This window comes from Streptopelia decaocto (genome assembly GCF_964273445.1).
Source record: "Streptopelia decaocto genome assembly, chromosome: 19".
Lineage (NCBI taxonomy): Eukaryota > Metazoa > Chordata > Aves > Columbiformes > Columbidae > Streptopelia > Streptopelia decaocto.
This window is the reverse complement of record NC_138674.1, coordinates 5,931,808-5,948,080: the sequence shown is the minus strand read 5'-3', so window position 1 is coordinate 5,948,080 and position 16,273 is coordinate 5,931,808. Positions and strand designations below refer to the sequence as shown.

General features: G+C 56.8%; 1 protein-coding gene across 1 annotated transcript in view; it reads left to right on the top strand.

Annotated features, from left to right (window-relative positions):
* Positions 1-16,273, top strand: part of CACNA1S (calcium voltage-gated channel subunit alpha1 S) — a 38,240-nt gene that overhangs the window by 19,745 nt on the left and 2,222 nt on the right. Inside the window, exons 23-40 of the mRNA XM_082069078.1 lie at positions 940-992; positions 1,253-1,399; positions 1,666-1,867; positions 2,450-2,608; positions 2,927-3,037; positions 3,510-3,593; positions 6,216-6,272; positions 8,198-8,326; positions 8,954-9,019; positions 9,523-9,614; positions 10,053-10,212; positions 10,734-10,861; positions 11,297-11,393; positions 12,715-12,817; positions 13,760-13,861; positions 13,982-14,106; positions 15,129-15,257; positions 15,943-16,142. Coding sequence (XP_081925204.1) covers positions 940-992; positions 1,253-1,399; positions 1,666-1,867; positions 2,450-2,608; positions 2,927-3,037; positions 3,510-3,593; positions 6,216-6,272; positions 8,198-8,326; positions 8,954-9,019; positions 9,523-9,614; positions 10,053-10,212; positions 10,734-10,861; positions 11,297-11,393; positions 12,715-12,817; positions 13,760-13,861; positions 13,982-14,106; positions 15,129-15,257; positions 15,943-16,142 — 2,144 coding nt within the window. The remainder of the gene's footprint in view (positions 1-939; positions 993-1,252; positions 1,400-1,665; positions 1,868-2,449; positions 2,609-2,926; positions 3,038-3,509; positions 3,594-6,215; positions 6,273-8,197; positions 8,327-8,953; positions 9,020-9,522; positions 9,615-10,052; positions 10,213-10,733; positions 10,862-11,296; positions 11,394-12,714; positions 12,818-13,759; positions 13,862-13,981; positions 14,107-15,128; positions 15,258-15,942; positions 16,143-16,273) is intronic.

Genomic DNA, 16,273 nt, shown 5'->3' with positions numbered 1-16,273 from the left:
AGGGACCAGCTGCCCCACTTAGTGCCTCAGTTTCCCCTTTCTAAGGCAGCAAGTGCTTCTGACTTCCTCTGTGCTTTGGATGCAAAGTGTTTCTCATGGCACTACTCCTGCTCTTTGGGCTTTGGCTGCTCCAAGATGGAGCTAGCTATGGCTGAGCTCAGCTTTGTTCTAATAATTGAGCTTAAATTCCCAGCTGACATGGGGAGAGCTTTCAGGACACCCTGCAGACTGAGCAGACCTGTCAGCATACCTTAACTTTTAGTTAATTCTGCGGTTACTGTTTTCTTCCCTATTTTCCAAATAGTTGGCTCCCAGAGAGGATGAGCTCGGTAAGTCTCGGTGCATGGCCCTGGAAGATTTATTCCGATTACTAGGCAAGGTTTGCTTGTCTCAGCCTGGGGTTGACCCCAGGGTCTGCCATGGCCTGTGAAACACCCTGTGACCTGGGTTGCACTGACATGCAGAGTGGGGAAGCCAGCTGAGGTGTGAGGCAGGAACCAGAGCCAGCACAAGGGCAGGGTGGGCACTGACTGTGCGCTGTGAAAGCGTCAAAGTCCCCAGGACTTCTGAAGTCACAGCAAAATCACAGCCTCTCCTGCTCTACAACTATGTGAAAGGAGGTTGGAGCTTGGAGGGTGTTGGTCTCGTCTCCCAAATAGCAAGTGACAGGACAAGAGGAAATGGCCTCAAATTGTGCCAGGGAAGTTTTAGATTGGATATTAGGAAAAAATTATTCACAGAAAGGGTTGTCAGGCATTGGAACAGGCTGCCCAGGGCAGTGGTGGAGTCACCATCCCTGGAGGGGTTTAAAAGGCGTTTAGATGAGGTTCTCAGGGACATGGTTTAGTGCCAGAGTTAGGTTATGGTTGGACTCAATGATCCTGAGGGTCTCTTCCAACCAAAATGACTCTATGATTCTATGATCTCTGTTCAATGCAGGGCAAGTTCTATAGATGCACAGATCCATCCAAGATGACAGAGAAGGAGTGCAGGTAAGAGCTCTCTGCAGCTCAGCCCCAGCACAGCAGTGGCTCAGCAGGGGAGAGGGGTGTGTGGCAGGGCTACTTGTGTTCCTGCATGAGGATATTGCATCCAGAAAGTGGGGCTGGAGTCTTGTGCTGTTCTCCCTCACACTGGGGTAAATTAGAAGCAAGCACAGGGATATCCCCCCCTCCGCAGGACCAAAGAGCGCTGGGCCGGTGCCGCCGCAGGGAGGCCCTGCCCGGTGAGCACTGCATCCCTTCTGCTGCAGGGGTTATTTCATCAACTACGTGGACGGAGACCCCACACAGATTGAGCTACAGGAGCGTGTCTGGGTGCACAGCAACTTCCACTTCGATAACGTCTTCTCAGCCATGATGTCACTTTTCACGGTTTCCACCTTCGAGGGCTGGCCAGAGTGAGTCAGGCTGTGTGGGACCACGGAGGGAGGGGGCTGTGCTGGGAGCAGGTCGCTGCCGCAGGCCTGTCCCATGGTAAAGAAAGAGCTGCCCAGGCTGGCGAGCCACCCTGGCGGTGGCTGTGGAGCTGACAAGGTCATCCCAGCAGCCCTGTCTCGCTGTTGCTTCATTTGGAGTATCCCCAGAGCTGCCCGTGACCTTCAAGAGGAGAGATGGTCTTCCCCACCTAATTAGGATCCCTATTGCCTTGCTTTCCCTCCTGTAGGCTGCTATACATGGCCATTGACACTAATGCTGAGGATACAGGCCCTATTTACAACTACCGGGTGGAGATTGCAATGTTCTTCATCATCTACATCATCCTCATTGCCTTCTTCATGATGAATATCTTTGTGGGCTTTGTCATTGTCACCTTCCAGGAGCAGGGGGAGAGTGAATACAAGAACTGTGAGCTGGACAAGAACCAGGTAGTGGGGCTGCTGGGACAGGGTAAGGTGGACAAGCCCTGAATCTGGCACTGCTGGGGCTGGCCGGTTTGGAGAGCCCTCGCTGGTGGCACTGCTGGCGCAAATGAGTTTAACCTAGCACAACAAAAACCAAAAGCCTTCCAAGGGAAGGGCAGAGTGGACCAGAACCAAGGAGTTGGCCTTCTGGTGCAGGTGGGGTGTCCAGACTGAGCTGGAGCAGACAGTTGTGCCCAGATCTGGTCTCCCCAGTACAAAAGCAACATGGACGTACTGGGAAAATAACCAGGCAGGCTGAGGACTGGAGGGGTCAGTAGAAGGGCAGCATGGCAATCTTTGGCGGCAAGCGATGGTTTTGGAAACTTGGTGCCATGTGGGTGCTCTGGGGGTGTATTTGCAGAAAGCACAGCAGATACTTCAAATATCGCTGTCCCTGGCCCATGTCACTGGGCTGGGAGAGGTGGGGGGAGATCCAGCTTGTGTCTGTGGGGACTTGCAACATTGCTGGTGGTGCTGATTCTGTGCTTGCACCCCTGGCACTGCCCCGTGCCCTTCGTGGGGTCACACGTGCCCTCCTCTCCCCAGCGCCAGTGTGTGCAGTACGCACTGAAGGCTCGCCCGCTGCGGCGCTACATCCCCAAGAACCCCTACCAGTACCAGATCTGGTATGTGGTCACCTCCTCCTACTTTGAGTACCTCATGTTCTTCCTGATCTTGCTGAACACCATCTGCCTGGGCATGCAGGTAAGGGGCACAGTGCCCAGCACGGGTGGTGGGGGATGTCCACAGGCTCGCTGTGCCCTGACACCTCCCACAGAGCTCCCGGGGAGGAGGCCTTTCCTACACAGCAAAGCTCATGGTGTACAGCAAAGTGCAGCAAAGTGGGACTGATTGGATGTGGGGAGCCCAGAGAAGAGGCTGTGAGGGACAAATTTCCTTTTTGCTCACCATTTCTGAGCCATACGTCTGTGGGAGGGGGGGTCTGCATCCAGTATACACCACTTAGCTCACAGAGGCTGGACCTGCCGTGGGCTAACACAGCTCCTCCTGCCTTCTCCTCAGCATTACAACCAGTCTGCGGAAATGAACCACATCTCAGACATCCTCAATGTGGCCTTCACCGTCCTCTTCACTCTGGAGATGATCCTCAAGCTCATGGCCTTTAAAGCCAAGGTGAGAGAAGAGCATGGTCTGGAGAGCAGGAGAGGGCTTCAGGCCAGGCCAGGGGGTTCCATTTACCCTGCACTGGGCATTTCTCCAGTAAAAGCACCCCCAGGCTTGCAACTCCAGAGAACTTCTTGTGGGACCTGTGTGTTTCTGGAAGGATCCAGAAGGATCCTGTTTGTCAGGGCTACCCTTATTAGCCAAATCCAACCCAATCCAGCCATCTTTGGGGTTATCTGTCACTGGTGGTGTCATAGCTAGCCATCTTGATCCACCCTCCTCATTTCACACCATTGCAAGTCAGGACCAAACAATTGACCAGATGGTAGCAGGTCTGACCAACATCCCTTTTTTTGGCTCTCCCTGAGGTGCCAGAGGTCACTGGTGATCCTTCCAGCACTCCTACCTCTGGGGTCCAGCATCTGTCTCATCCTTGGCTTGACCCTTGGTTGTTCACTCTTCTTTGGCTCTTCCCTGACAGGGCTACTTTGGGGATCCCTGGAACGTCTTCGACTTCCTCATAGTGATTGGCAGCATCATCGATGTCATCCTCAGCGAGATTGACGTAAGTGTCAGGCTGCTCGGGCATGAGGGTGTCCCTGCAGAGCAGCCACCGAGCCTGCCCCACGGCACCTGCCCCGCAGTGAAACAGGGATGTGGTGCCCAGCTCTGCAGAGCATCCGTGTCCTCCTCCGTCCCCGCTCTGCCTGGTGCTGAGGAGGGATAAGCCAGGATCAGCCTGTGCCATGAGTGTGTGGAGACCACAGCCGCGGCCCTGTGGGTCTGAAAGCCCTGTTTAAACGTAGAGGCCATGCCCACCCGGCTGGCATGTCACACTGCTCTCTCCCCTCCTTCCCCCTAAATCCGTAGGCACTGAGGTCCTGTGGAAAACAGTCTACAGGGCTGGGCATGTGCCAGCCCCTCACCACTCACCCTGGACACGCAGTAACCCGTGTGTCCAGCCTCAGATCAGCGCAGGTGGGAAGAAAACGGGTTCCCACAGCTCCCTGTACCCACAGGACACAGCTCTCCCATGCCAGGAGAGGGCCAGACATGTCAAATTTCAAGGCATTTGCTTAGTGTGTGTCCCTTTATACAGCAATTCATACATATACACATACTGACTGTATATGTGTGCGTGTGTATACTCTATACACTATTTCAGAAGGTCCACACCATATAAACTGCATGGCTGGGTGGCCACAGGCAGCAGCTATATGGTAAGTGCTCTGCTGAGAGCATTTTCAGAGCAGTGCTAGGAAGCCAGCCTGCCACTGCCTTTCATAGCACTGGAACATCCACACCCTGTGTCTGGCACTGAAAATGCCCCTTTGTACCAGGCGGTTGTGTGCTGCATTTAGCAGATCTGATGGTAACTATAGAAGCAGCTGCAGGATTGGGTAGATTATAGATTAACCCCCCCTAGTGACTTTGCATGCCACCTCCTCTTGGGAGCAGGGTTTGCTAGCTCTGGTGCACTGTGGGGCTGCTGCCACTGCTGCCCCGTGCAGGGTGACCTTTAGCTGTTCTCTGTGATGCGGAGGAGAGGGTCTCCAGGGGCCCTTGGTGACACTCACTTTCCTCTCTGGAGTGGTCCAGACCTCACAGAGCTGGACGAACAAAACCATCCACCCTCCTCCCCTGTGGCAGCAACATGCTCCTCCCTGCACATCAATACTGCATCCTCTGGGCTCCTCAGCCTCGAGGAGCTCTGAGATTTCATGCCAGTAGCTTTCATATGTCACCAGGTCCTCCAGGACCCCATCCTTGGCCCGCCAGCTCTGTGCACCGGTGACTTGGTTTCACATTACCCATACAGTGTCATTTCCTAGTGCACTACCTCCTTCCACATCCTGTTTTTACTCAGAAATGAAGTTCAAAGGGTACTCGGGGCCCTGCCCTGGGCAGAGATTTTCAGTCCCTGTAGACCAGATGCCCAGGTGCTGCTGTACCCAGCCCACGTCTCTCCAAGCATCACCAAGCATTTCCCAGCCCTCTGGTGATGTGCAGGGGGATTAGGAGGTCGAGGGCCAATCTCACCTCCTCTTCCACTATGTGTCCTCCCTGCTGAGAGGTCAGTGCAAGGTGGGTGTTAGCTCTGGTGCCTGGGAGCTGTTTGCAACCCCTGCACCCACGACAGCTCACCTTGCGGTGCAGGCAGACCCGAGGGGCTGCCGTGTTCCAGGAGCGTGGCCTTCACCAAACCAACCTGCGCCACATTGCAGGGGTGGCAGGTGACACCTCGCAGCGGCCAAGCCATTCCTGGTGGCACCCAGGCATATGGCTCTGGTTTGCAAAGTCTGTCCTCTCCTCCTCTCTCTTTCCATTCTGGCTCTTTTCTCCTCCCTCTTGTGTCTGTGTGTGGCTGTCAGGGTGAGGAGGGTTGTGCCATCAGCAGCCAAGCACCACAGCCAGACCCTCACGGCTGCTCAGACATCGAGTTTGCCCAGATCCCAGGGAGTACTGGGGGGTCTGGGGCAAGAGGGAAGTAGGAGTGGGGGCCCTTCTGGCAGTGCTCTGAAGTGCAGGGGCGGGCAGTGTCCATGCTGCTGTGCCAGCCCTGCCAATTCTGCCCTGGAACTCAGCCCCTTGGCACGGGACGACCCTCCCAGCTTCCCCAAAGCCTCCTGCAGCCACTGGCTGGGTCCCCACAGGGACACAGGGGACATGGGGCTGAGCCGAGGGGCAGATGTTGGTGTGTGCATTGAGGACCCCCCCTGCCCCAGGGCGTGTGTGCACTCCTCTGCTGTGAATGCGTGTGTCTGGTGTGTGCTGATGACCAGCAAGTCCTGGGTGAACGAGCCACCTGCCGCAGCCCTGGGCTTCCCCTGGGGCTGTCCATGGGAGGCAGCAAAACTGCACAGTCCTGAGCTTTGTCCCACACACCCGTGCCCCAGAAATATATGTCACAGCAGGTGGGATGCAGTGGGGCATAGAAATGGGTAAGTCCTTCATGATCAGTGTGTTTCCCTGACTATCCATCCGCTGCCTCTGCCCCTTAAGAATCATGTTGACTTGTCTGTGAGCCTGAGTGATGGTGGGTCCTGTCCTTCTGCTGTGCTCCTCCTCTTGTCCTCAGTTTCCACCTTACTCTTTCTTCTATGTCTGTGTCTTCTTCTGCATCCATCCCTCCCTCCCTCTCATTCCTGCCTCACTTCTCCCGCTGACTCTCTTGTTCTCTTGACAGACTGTTCTTGCACCCAGTGGCGGATTATACTGCCTCGGCGGAGGCTGTGATAGCATTGTAAATATCAGCTGCATGTGCTTGCAGTGTGCCCTTCTCCCTTGCTGCCCATGGCTGTGCCAGCGTGCCTGTGGCTGGTATTTGCATGTGTCCTGCATGTCATGAAGACACTCCAGACCCAGCTGAGAGGAGCCTGGGGTGAGACACCCCACACACAGACATGCTTCCCCACCCGGAGACGTGCCGGGCTGTTCCTCAGCACTCCTGGGTCCTTCTCCTGGCCCAGCGCTGCTCTCTGCCATCACACCCCCCGGCACAGCGATATCTGACCTGAACGGGGCATCTAACAAAGGTGTCCCTGGCTGTTGAGGGCAGGACAGTTGGCCCTTGTTCCTCTGACCATCTCTCTGTCTCTGTAAGGTCCGTAGGGATTTGCCTGCATGAATGCAGCATCTGACACCATTAGCTGGAAAAACGCATAGAGGGGCAACTTTTACCCCGTGCCTTCCCCCAGAAAGCTGGATGTGTCCCGTGGCTGCTGCCCTGATGTGCTGGGGTGCTGAGTGGGCTAAGCCTTGTGCTGGTGGCTGAGCCCACTGTGGGGATGCAGGGAGTGCCCTGGGTTGGCCCATAGGAGCTCCGGTCGGAGCTCTGGAGATGGGGAGAGGCTGGCTGCGGGATTCCACTCTGGAGCCTCTTTCCAGGGGTCCCAGGGCCCTGGTGCTGGGAACTATGGAGGGCAAGCTGGCCTTCAGTAGGCACTGTCTGGGTCCCAGCGGTGGGGACACGGTTCACTGGAGCTGATTAAATGTTCCTGACCACTGTGCTTGCTTGGCAGGCTCTAGGAGAGTGAAAGGCAATAAAAGGAGAGGTGGGGAGGGGAGATGGTGTTTTCCAGTGCAGCGCTGGGAACACAGACATGCAAAACTGGGGAAGCTGGAGCTGCTGGGAAGGTTGTTTACAGTTGAGTTTTGTTGCCCTGAAATAGCTGGGGGCGGGTGGGCTGGATGATGGGAGTGATGGGGATCCAGTGGCAGCAGCAAAGCTCTGGATGGCCAAGGGGGCAGTGGGAAAGGTATCTCAAGTGGTGATGGAGTTGGGATGGACAGTTCCTGGCAGAGACCAGCAGGGTCTGTTCATGGTTCCTGGTGGGATGGAGCAACCAAGGGAGCAGGTGACCGAGCTCCAGACATCTCCAACTGCCAACGCCTCAGGTGGTCCCAGATGAATCCTGTCCCTTGCACCTGTGGCTGCTTGTTCCCCTCCTGACTGCCCGTTCTGCCCCAAACCCAGGAGGCCCCAGCCCTGGGACATGGCTGTTCGCCCTTCCAGTGGGGTCCTGCAGCCACCCCAAGAGAGGGCGCATCACTGCAGGCAGGGCTGACGCTGGGCAGGGAGCCACCCTGCTTTCGGTCCCTCCTTTGGTCCATGAAAGCCCTGCTGGGCCATTCTCAAACCAACCTTTCTGTGCCTAAACAATCATCATTAACCCTTTGTGTGCCTGGTGCCGGACCTAAAGCTCACCTTACAAGTGGGCCCTGAGGTGGGAGCATCCCATATGGTACGTGCCAGGCGAGAGCCCGGAGGGACCTGAGCCTGTCCTTGGGTGGACCTGTCTGGTGCGCGGTGAACAGCACAGCTCTCCCAGCCTGCGTTACAGCATGGCTTTCTCCCTGTGGTGTCCCGTCCCCCTGTCTAACAGGATTGCTCTCATACCCATAACCAGGCATTCCCCAGCAGCCCGGGGTGGCAGACGTGCGACAATGGGGCTGGGGAGATGAACTCATTGGGAAGGCAGGAGGAAAAGTGCCAGCACATCCCCTTTGCAGTCTGGTCCTCTATGCAGGCAAGGGCTGTGGGGACCATGACTAGTGCCTGGGGGGTGTGGAATCTCATTACCCTTTTCCCCCAGAACCTAGATCTCCCTTTGTCTGCCTGGATGCGTCAGCACCTGCTGCCCTCCAGGTGTTGTGCTCTGCCCGCAGGACTCCGATGACAACTCCCGCGTCTCCATCACTTTCTTCCGACTGTTCCGAGTGATGCGGCTGGTGAAGCTGCTGAGCCGGGGGGAAGGTGTCAGAACCCTCCTGTGGACTTTCATCAAGTCCTTCCAGGTGAGGAACAGTGTTCTCCTCCCTGGCAAACACGTGCCCTGGGCTGGCAGCATGCTCGGATCCTCAGGCTGCCTGGGTGAGCAGCCTGTCCTCACCGGGCAGAGCAGGAAAGCTCCAGCGCTGGCAGGCTGCTGGCCTCACATTTGACCAGAGGCTTGTGTTGTGTAGGAGAACGTTGCCCAGATGGGTGAGAAGATGGGGGGTTCTCCCTGATTGATACCACTATGTGTCAGAGCCTGAGACACCACTGGGCTGAGCAAGTGGGCAGGGCCTGCCCAGGCACATCACCCGGTCCCAGCAAGGCCAGGCTCTGCACCACGTGGGCAGCTCAAGGACATGCTGCAGCACCTCAGGACACAGCGCCTGAGCCATGGACATCCCTGGGCTGTGCTCAGCCTTTGTCACAGCTGCAGAGATGCGCTGCTCCTTTGGGGGTTGGCGTAAGCCTCCCATGCATAAAAACTAGAGAGCAGGGCTGGTGGGAGAGTGGTTAGAGGAACAGGCAGAGATAAAGCTGTTTCCCCTGGTTGTTGGCCTCACGTGGTAGCTCCAGACCCTGTCTCCTGTCCCTGGGTTGCCTTGATGCTGGGTTGGTGTCTCACACAAGCCATGTTCCTTTTGTCACAGGCTCTGCCCTACGTAGCCCTGCTGATTGTGATGCTTTTTTTCATCTATGCTGTGATCGGGATGCAGGTGAGAAACACAGGGGTGGGATTTGGTCTTGAACAGATGCCCTGAGCCTGACAGCATCTGGGGAGCTGGGACAGAGAGGGTCTAGGTCCTCTGCCAGGTACTCCCTGTGACTTTGCATGTGATGGGACTGTTTTACCCTGGTCTGCAAGATGCTTACAGCCCCAGCAGCCTCGTCCCGTCCCCAGGCTGCAGCTCGGGCAACTGAGGCACACGACAAACAACACTTCCAGAGCACAACCTAGACACACAGTTACCAGTGCTTGTGCCCTGGTTCATAAGACCTTGTCTTCTTGACCCAGGTGAAACGCAGCATAGACAAGGGGCATTTTCAGCATAGACAGGAATGTCCAAGGAGCTCATGAGCCCCAGAGCACGCACAGCCCCATCTCAGCCACTTTTGAGGATGCTGAAGGCCAAGTAAAGAAGAAGGAAGAGAACCGCAGGGGGAAGGTGGTCAGCAGCTGAGAGAAAGGGTGCTGGGGATCTGACAGTGTGTTTTACAGATGTTTGGGAAGATCGCCATGGTGGACGGAACCCAGATCAACCGAAACAACAACTTCCAAACCTTTCCACAAGCTGTGCTGCTGCTCTTCAGGTCAGTCTTGGCGAGTGAGCGGCTCCAGAAGGGGACTGGGCTCAGAGTCAGCGTGTGAGCCCAGCAGCTGGGAGTGAGGGAGACCAGCATTTCTGTAGCTGATTGTTTTTTGCCATGGAGAAAAACGTCTTGCAGCAATGGAGACATTTCAGGGGTGGCTGTCGGTTTGTCTGGTGTGGCTGAGCTGCAGGAACAGAGAGCACTTTGGGGTTTCTATTCTGCATGTTTCCTTTCCAAACTGGAGTTTAGTTTGTGAATTGTGAGGAAACTCAAGGGGAAGCAAGAGCTGAGCTTTCCTTGGTCCCAGACACTGCACGGGGGGGCTTTCAGTAGCAGACTCCCCACACCAGCAGAGCAAGCCCGGTGCTCTGCCGCTCCCGCCCTGTGCGCCGGGCTGGCCGCAGGACAGGCAGGGACCAGCAGCCGTCCCCTCTGCAGGTGTGCGACAGGAGAGGCCTGGCAGGAGATCCTGCTGGGCTGCAGCTACGGCAAACTGTGCGACCCCGAGTCAGACTTCGCCGAGGGGGAGGAGTACACCTGCGGCACAGGCTTCGCCTACTTCTACTTCATCAGCTTCTACATGCTCTGTGCTTTCCTGGTATGACGACTCCCACAGGGCTCCCTTTGGCACCCCCGTCCTGGCCCTGGGCAGCCCCCGGTGTTGTGTTAGTTTTGCATCTTGTGGGGCTGAGCCCACAGTGCCCTCTTCCCATGCCCATCCACCCAGCCATGCTGTAAACCTGGCACCGCGCTCCTGCAGGGCCCACGATCCCCCATTAAGTTCCTTTCCCTAGCACCATGTGCTGCCGTCCAGATGTGCCTGTGCTGGCTCTTGCAAAGGTGGGGAGGGAAGAGCTGCCCTGTGCCTGCTGCAGCCTTTCACATGCTCTCCTTGTGCTCAGGAGGCCCATCCCTGCAGAGGGTGACCCACAGCATCCCTGGCTTAGGGGAACCCAAGGTCCCTCTCCTGAGCACGTCTGCTTGTGTTTTCCCAGAGCAGCACTGCCCTGCTCTGTGCTGCCGGCTGTGAGAGCTGTCACTGCCCCTCTGCCCGGGAACCTGCCAGGTGCTTGGCCCTGCCCTAGCCAGCACCGTTCACACCCACTCCTCTGCCCTCAGATCATCAACCTCTTTGTGGCCGTCATCATGGACAACTTTGACTACCTCACACGCGACTGGTCCATCCTTGGGCCCCATCACCTGGACGAGTTTAAAAGGATCTGGGCTGAGTACGACCCCGAGGCCAAGTGAGTGACAGGGGGTGAGTGGCACGGAGGGGAATAGTCCATGGGGAGCTGGGTGGGCTGCCCTGAGACACGCGTGGCAGTGCGAGCTGTGGCACTGTCTAAGAGTTAGATCCCAGCGTCTTGGAGGTGGATGTGGTCTTGCTGGTGTGTTCCAGAGCTGATGCAGCCATCAGGATGTCTGGGGACACAAGACTTCCAGTAGCCTCTTCATCCAGCCCTGTTGATTCTCCCAGCTCTTCCCGTGCCACTGCACACCCTTATCTGCTGCCCGGTGCCGCGGGGAGCAGCTGCTTTCCCCAGGAGGAGCACAGGGAAGTGTAGGGATTTGCCCAGAGCACAGGGAAGGCCACAAGGATGAACCCACCCAGCCCCTGCGCGAACCACTGTCCCCTACGTCTGTCACCGCGCTGCTGATGCAGTTTGTTGCCTCCACAGAGGCAGGATCAAACACTTGGATGTAGTGACTCTGCTGAGACGTATCCAGCCTCCCCTGGGCTTCGGGAAGTTCTGCCCACACCGTGTAGCTTGTAAGGTAAAAGCCGAGGGGGTGGCAGGGTGTGTGGGCACAGGGACACCTTCCCCAAGCGGTTTCTGCACCCTCCCCAGGGAGGCTGAGGGTCACAGTCCAGCCAGCTTCCCAGTGTCATGGTTTATACACAAGCTCTGACCTCTGGTGTTTAATGGAGGGGGGTGTTCTGGGAGCAAGGAGCTGTTAACCCGCATGGAGCTGATGTGTTTCAGGGTCCTGAAGTTAAGGACTTGGCTGTGCTCACCTCTGCTCTGGATGGCACTGGAGGGCTGGCCTCTGCCCCGCCTGGAGCCCTCAGGGCAGGGGGACCCCCAAGCCACACAGATGTGCCCCACATCTGCATCTGGTGCAGGAGGGCAATGCTGGGCCTGGGGACCCAGCCACGTCAACTGGGCTGTAGAGGTTCATTTACAAGGGCAAGTAACACTGAGGGAGTTGGAAACACCGGCTCTGTAGGCATGCATACACTTTTCATGGCTTAGCTCGTTCTACCCAAATCCAGGGCTTGTATCAGGCTCGCTTGTAAACCTGGGTCTTGGGCAGACTCATGAGGAGGTTTGATCCCCAGATCCCTCACGGCAGACTGGGACACTTTTTGGAACGTGGAGCACGGTGCAGAATGACTCCCACCTCCCTGAGAGCAGGGCTGTGTCTCTGCTGGCTGGTTGTTCAGCTGGAGAACAGGAGCTGAGGGGAGACCTTCTGATCTCTGAACGGCCTGAAAGGAGCTTGGAGCCAGGGGGGTCGGGCTCTGCTCCCCAGGAACAAGCGCCAGGAGCAGAGGAAACGACCTCAAGTTGCGCCAGGGGAGGTTGAGGTTGGATCTGGGGAACAATTTCTTCCCCAAAGGGCTGTGGGGCATTGGAACAGGCTGCCCAGGGCAGTGCTGGAGTCACCATCCCTGGAGGGCTGGACAGTCGGAGATGAGGTTCTCAGGGACATGGGTTAGAGGTGAAATTGGCAGTGTAGAGTTAACGGTTGGACTTGATGATCTTAAAGGTCTTTTCTGACCCAGATGATTCTATGATTCTATGTTTTTCTCCCATGGCACCGGTGCCCCACAGACTGGGTTATTCCCACAGATCTGACCTGGCTCTCCCCACAGCGTGCTCTGGTTTAGCTGGCGGGTGTAATGAGGGATGTCGCTGCCCAGCGGTGGCGCAGAGTCCTGCGAGCCGGGGCAGAGCTGGGAGGCTCCCTGGCCGGCAGCTCAGCGCCCCAGCAGAGCCTCTCCCCGGCCAGCGTGACCATCCTCTGGCCAGGACAGGCCGTGTGTTTGCGGGGAGCTGCCAGCCTGGGCTCACCGTTGTTGTTTGCTGTGCAGCGTCTGGTGTGCATGAACATGCCCCTGAACAGTGACGGCACCGTCACCTTCAACGCAACCCTCTTTGCGCTGGTGAGGACAGCCCTCAAGATCAAGACAGAAGGTAAGTGATGCTCCTGTCTGCCCCTGCGGCCTGATGGGCCTCTCCTCGTGCTGGTTACACACCATTGCCCTGCTCTGTCTGGGGACCTCAGGGCACACCCTCTGTTGCAGCCCTCGGCTTCATGCCATTAATTATGCCATTGGACCAGAGACTATGGGCACATGCATGTGACTGCTCAGGCCAAGCCTGGAGGACATTATTAGTTGCAGGCACATGTGTTGCAGCCCTCAAGAGTGAACCAATGATACCCCAGCTGTGTAACTTCACCCTGAACAGCTCAGGAGCAGCTCTGGCCCGGTTCCCTTCCTTGTCACCATGCACAGCCACCATCTTCCCTTCCTGCACTGCTGAGTGTAGGCTGACCTTCCCCTGCCCCAGCATAGCACCACCTGCTCCAGTTTTGTGTTTCCCTGTGCGTTTATAATCTCAGAGTGGAGTGGAAGGGGATGGAGCCTCTTTTAACTTAGCTGTGCTGGGCAGGAGTTGTTTTCACCCCCTTTGCCAGCAGCATGGTTTGCAAAGCCCTGCTCTGGGGAGATGCCCCATCAGCCTGTTTCTGTGCCCGTGGGTCAGGCACTGTCACAGGAGCAGCTCTGTGGCTGGGGCGGTGGGCTCTGCGAGGAGTGAGGCTGGGCGGTGGTGGCACTGAACTCTACAGCCTGTGAGAGCACCAAAGGGGAAGTCGAAATCTGTAGCTGATCACCAGAACAGAGTGGTAGTAACGCTTCCCCCATTTTCTAGGTCTCACTTACTCTATAGTTAAAGCGTTTTTGCTAAAATCAAAGCCCCATTCTTACAACACTCATTTTTGCTGTGTAGGAAGGCTGGAGAGGAGCTGTCACACCCTGGAGGGGTCTGGCCAGGTTTTAAAGTGCTTTGTCTTCACTCATGTTCACATTGCCCTGGGAATGAACTGCTCTGTCCTGCTTGCTTTTCTCACAGGCAACTTTGAACAGGCCAACGAGGAGCTCAGAGCCATTATCAAAAAAATCTGGAAGCGAACGAGTATGAAGCTTTTGGACCAGGTCATCCCACCTATCGGAGGTATGTCACCTGGTGGTGCTTCCCAGAGGGGCACAGTGACACCTGCTTGGGGTCTCAGCTGCTCCGACAACTCGGGACCTTGAGATAAGCAGTATGGTCAGGTTGGTTTCCTCCCTCCAGATGATGAGGTGACGGTGGGCAAATTCTATGCTACTTTCCTCATCCAAGAGCATTTCAGGAAGTTCATGAAGCGCCAGGAGGAGTATTACGGGTACCGGCCCAAGAAGAACCCTGTGGAGATCCAGGTTGGTAGCGTGTGGGTTGTGTTGGAGGGATGACCCTCCCTGGGCAAGCAGGGTGTGCTGGGGAGCCCTGCAGATAAGGGAAGAGGCTTCACCCAGCTCAGGAAAGTCAAGGGTGACTTAGAGAGACAGAGCTGCCGTGACACACGGGGACCTCTGTGCCTCAGACTCTGGAAGTGATGCGGCCCCAAGCGAACCAGTGCCACGAGCATCCCACCACTGGGGGTGGTCTTAGTCTCCAGAGTGCAGGTGGCAAAGGAGATTTTTGACTCTGTCTGGATGACTTGAGCACAGAGAGGGCTCAGCAGGATCTGATGCCTCACCAAGTGGTTTTAAGACCTGGAGACCTGCATCACAGACCAATGTCTGGGCCAAATGCTGCTTGTCTAGGCCCTTACCCACCTACTCTTCTCCATTCCCAGGGCTTTCTCCGTTGCCTCACCTTAGCAGTGTTGCAGGTAGTTCTGTGTGCCTGGTACTTTCTGTGTCCTCTCTCATTGCCCAGTGCAACGTAAGGTGGAGAGGGGTTGAGGTGGCTGATCTTGAGCTGGACCACTGCAGTCAGAGAGGCCCTGAAGGACGCTGTCAGGGTGTGATGGGAGAGGATTTACATGCCTGGCCAGAGCAGCTGGGATGTACCCAGCCTCTCCTGATGTTATAGGGAGGAAATCACTTGTATAGATAAAATACCAGGCCCCAAAGATGCAAGGCAAGGAAAAGAGCTGAGCTCCAGGTCAGATGTCTCCAGATCAGGGACAAAGGCACAGCTACCTCTTGGGCATCACCAGCCTGACCCTTCACCAGGCTGCCCTTAGCATACCCCTTGGTGGGACAGCAGTAGCCCAGAAGCTGTTTCACCAAGCACAGAGCCAGCTGCAGGGTGACCCATGGCCTGGCCCTGGTAGCAGAATTGCAGTATTGTTTACCAGGTGAGCACGCTTCATCATGTTTCCCTCTCCAAAGCCCAAAGTGAGACAGGTGGTGGGGCCAGGCCACATCCAGCCATGCCTTCTTGTCCCCATCAGGCTGGGCTGAGGAGCATTGAAGAAGAAGCTGCTCCTGAAATCCATCGGGCCATCTCTGGGGACCTGACTGCTGAGGAGGAGCTGGAAAGAGCAATGGTGGAGGCTGCCATGGAGGAAGGGATATACAGGGTGAGTGCAGCCCTCTGGGCACCCCAGGTGGTGGTGGTCCCACCCAGCCCCCATTCCAGTGTGTTGGTGGTGGGTCAGCATGGCTCCCAGCAGCTGGAGGAGAGGCCACAGACATGAGCCTGACCATGAAAACCAGCGTGGACCACAAGGATGGATCAGGACTTCTTTCCTGTGCCTGAGCATCCTGGTTGAGTCATCCAGGGCAACCTGCTCTTTGCTTCCATTTCCCCACTGTAAAAGGACCCTGCTCATATGTCTGGCTGGGATGTGCTGTTTTGGAGGGCCCCATTCTCACCTCCTGCCAGGCTAAGGCAGCTCAGGTGTCATCACCAGTGCGGGAAGAGATTCACTTTGGGCCAGGCAGCTTTGGTGTTGCAGGGTTGCACCTCCTGCTGTGTCAAGAGGTGCCCCCAGCTCAGGCTGTCCACAGAGGTGGCAGGATTTGTCAGGCACAGGGCTGGCTCGCATCCCAGTGCTGCTGCATGGCCATCACCCCTCAGTGCCTCATCTTCCCCACCTGGGCGGCGAGGCTTTCAGCACCATGTGGTCTGCAAAGCCCAAACAGAGAGATGAGCAGAGAGACCACTATTGCCATGGCCCCCCCTACATGTCTCCTCCCAAGGGAATGGCCCCAGAGCAGCTCAGAGCTCTAGGCCTCCTCTGATGCCCTCCCTGTTGGTTGCAGAGGACAGGGGGCTTGTTTGGCCAGGTCGACAGCTTCCTGGAGCCCAGCAGCCCCCTGCAGCCCCAGGTGGCCAGCCAGAGGCCCCTGCAGTTCACAGAGGTGGGCAGCGAGGACCTCGACTCCCCCGTGTTCCTCGATGACTTCCCCCAGGAAGGCAACACCAACATCAACAACGCCAACAGCAACGACTGGCTGGAGGGGTAAGGGCTGGTGAACTTGGTCTTGCCCAGGGGCTCTTCATGGGTGGGTGAGGTCTGTGAGTCACTGAGGTGCAGCACTGAGGTCCCTGCAAACTTGCAGAGGAGTCGAGCGCTGGCCATGCAAGTGGCTC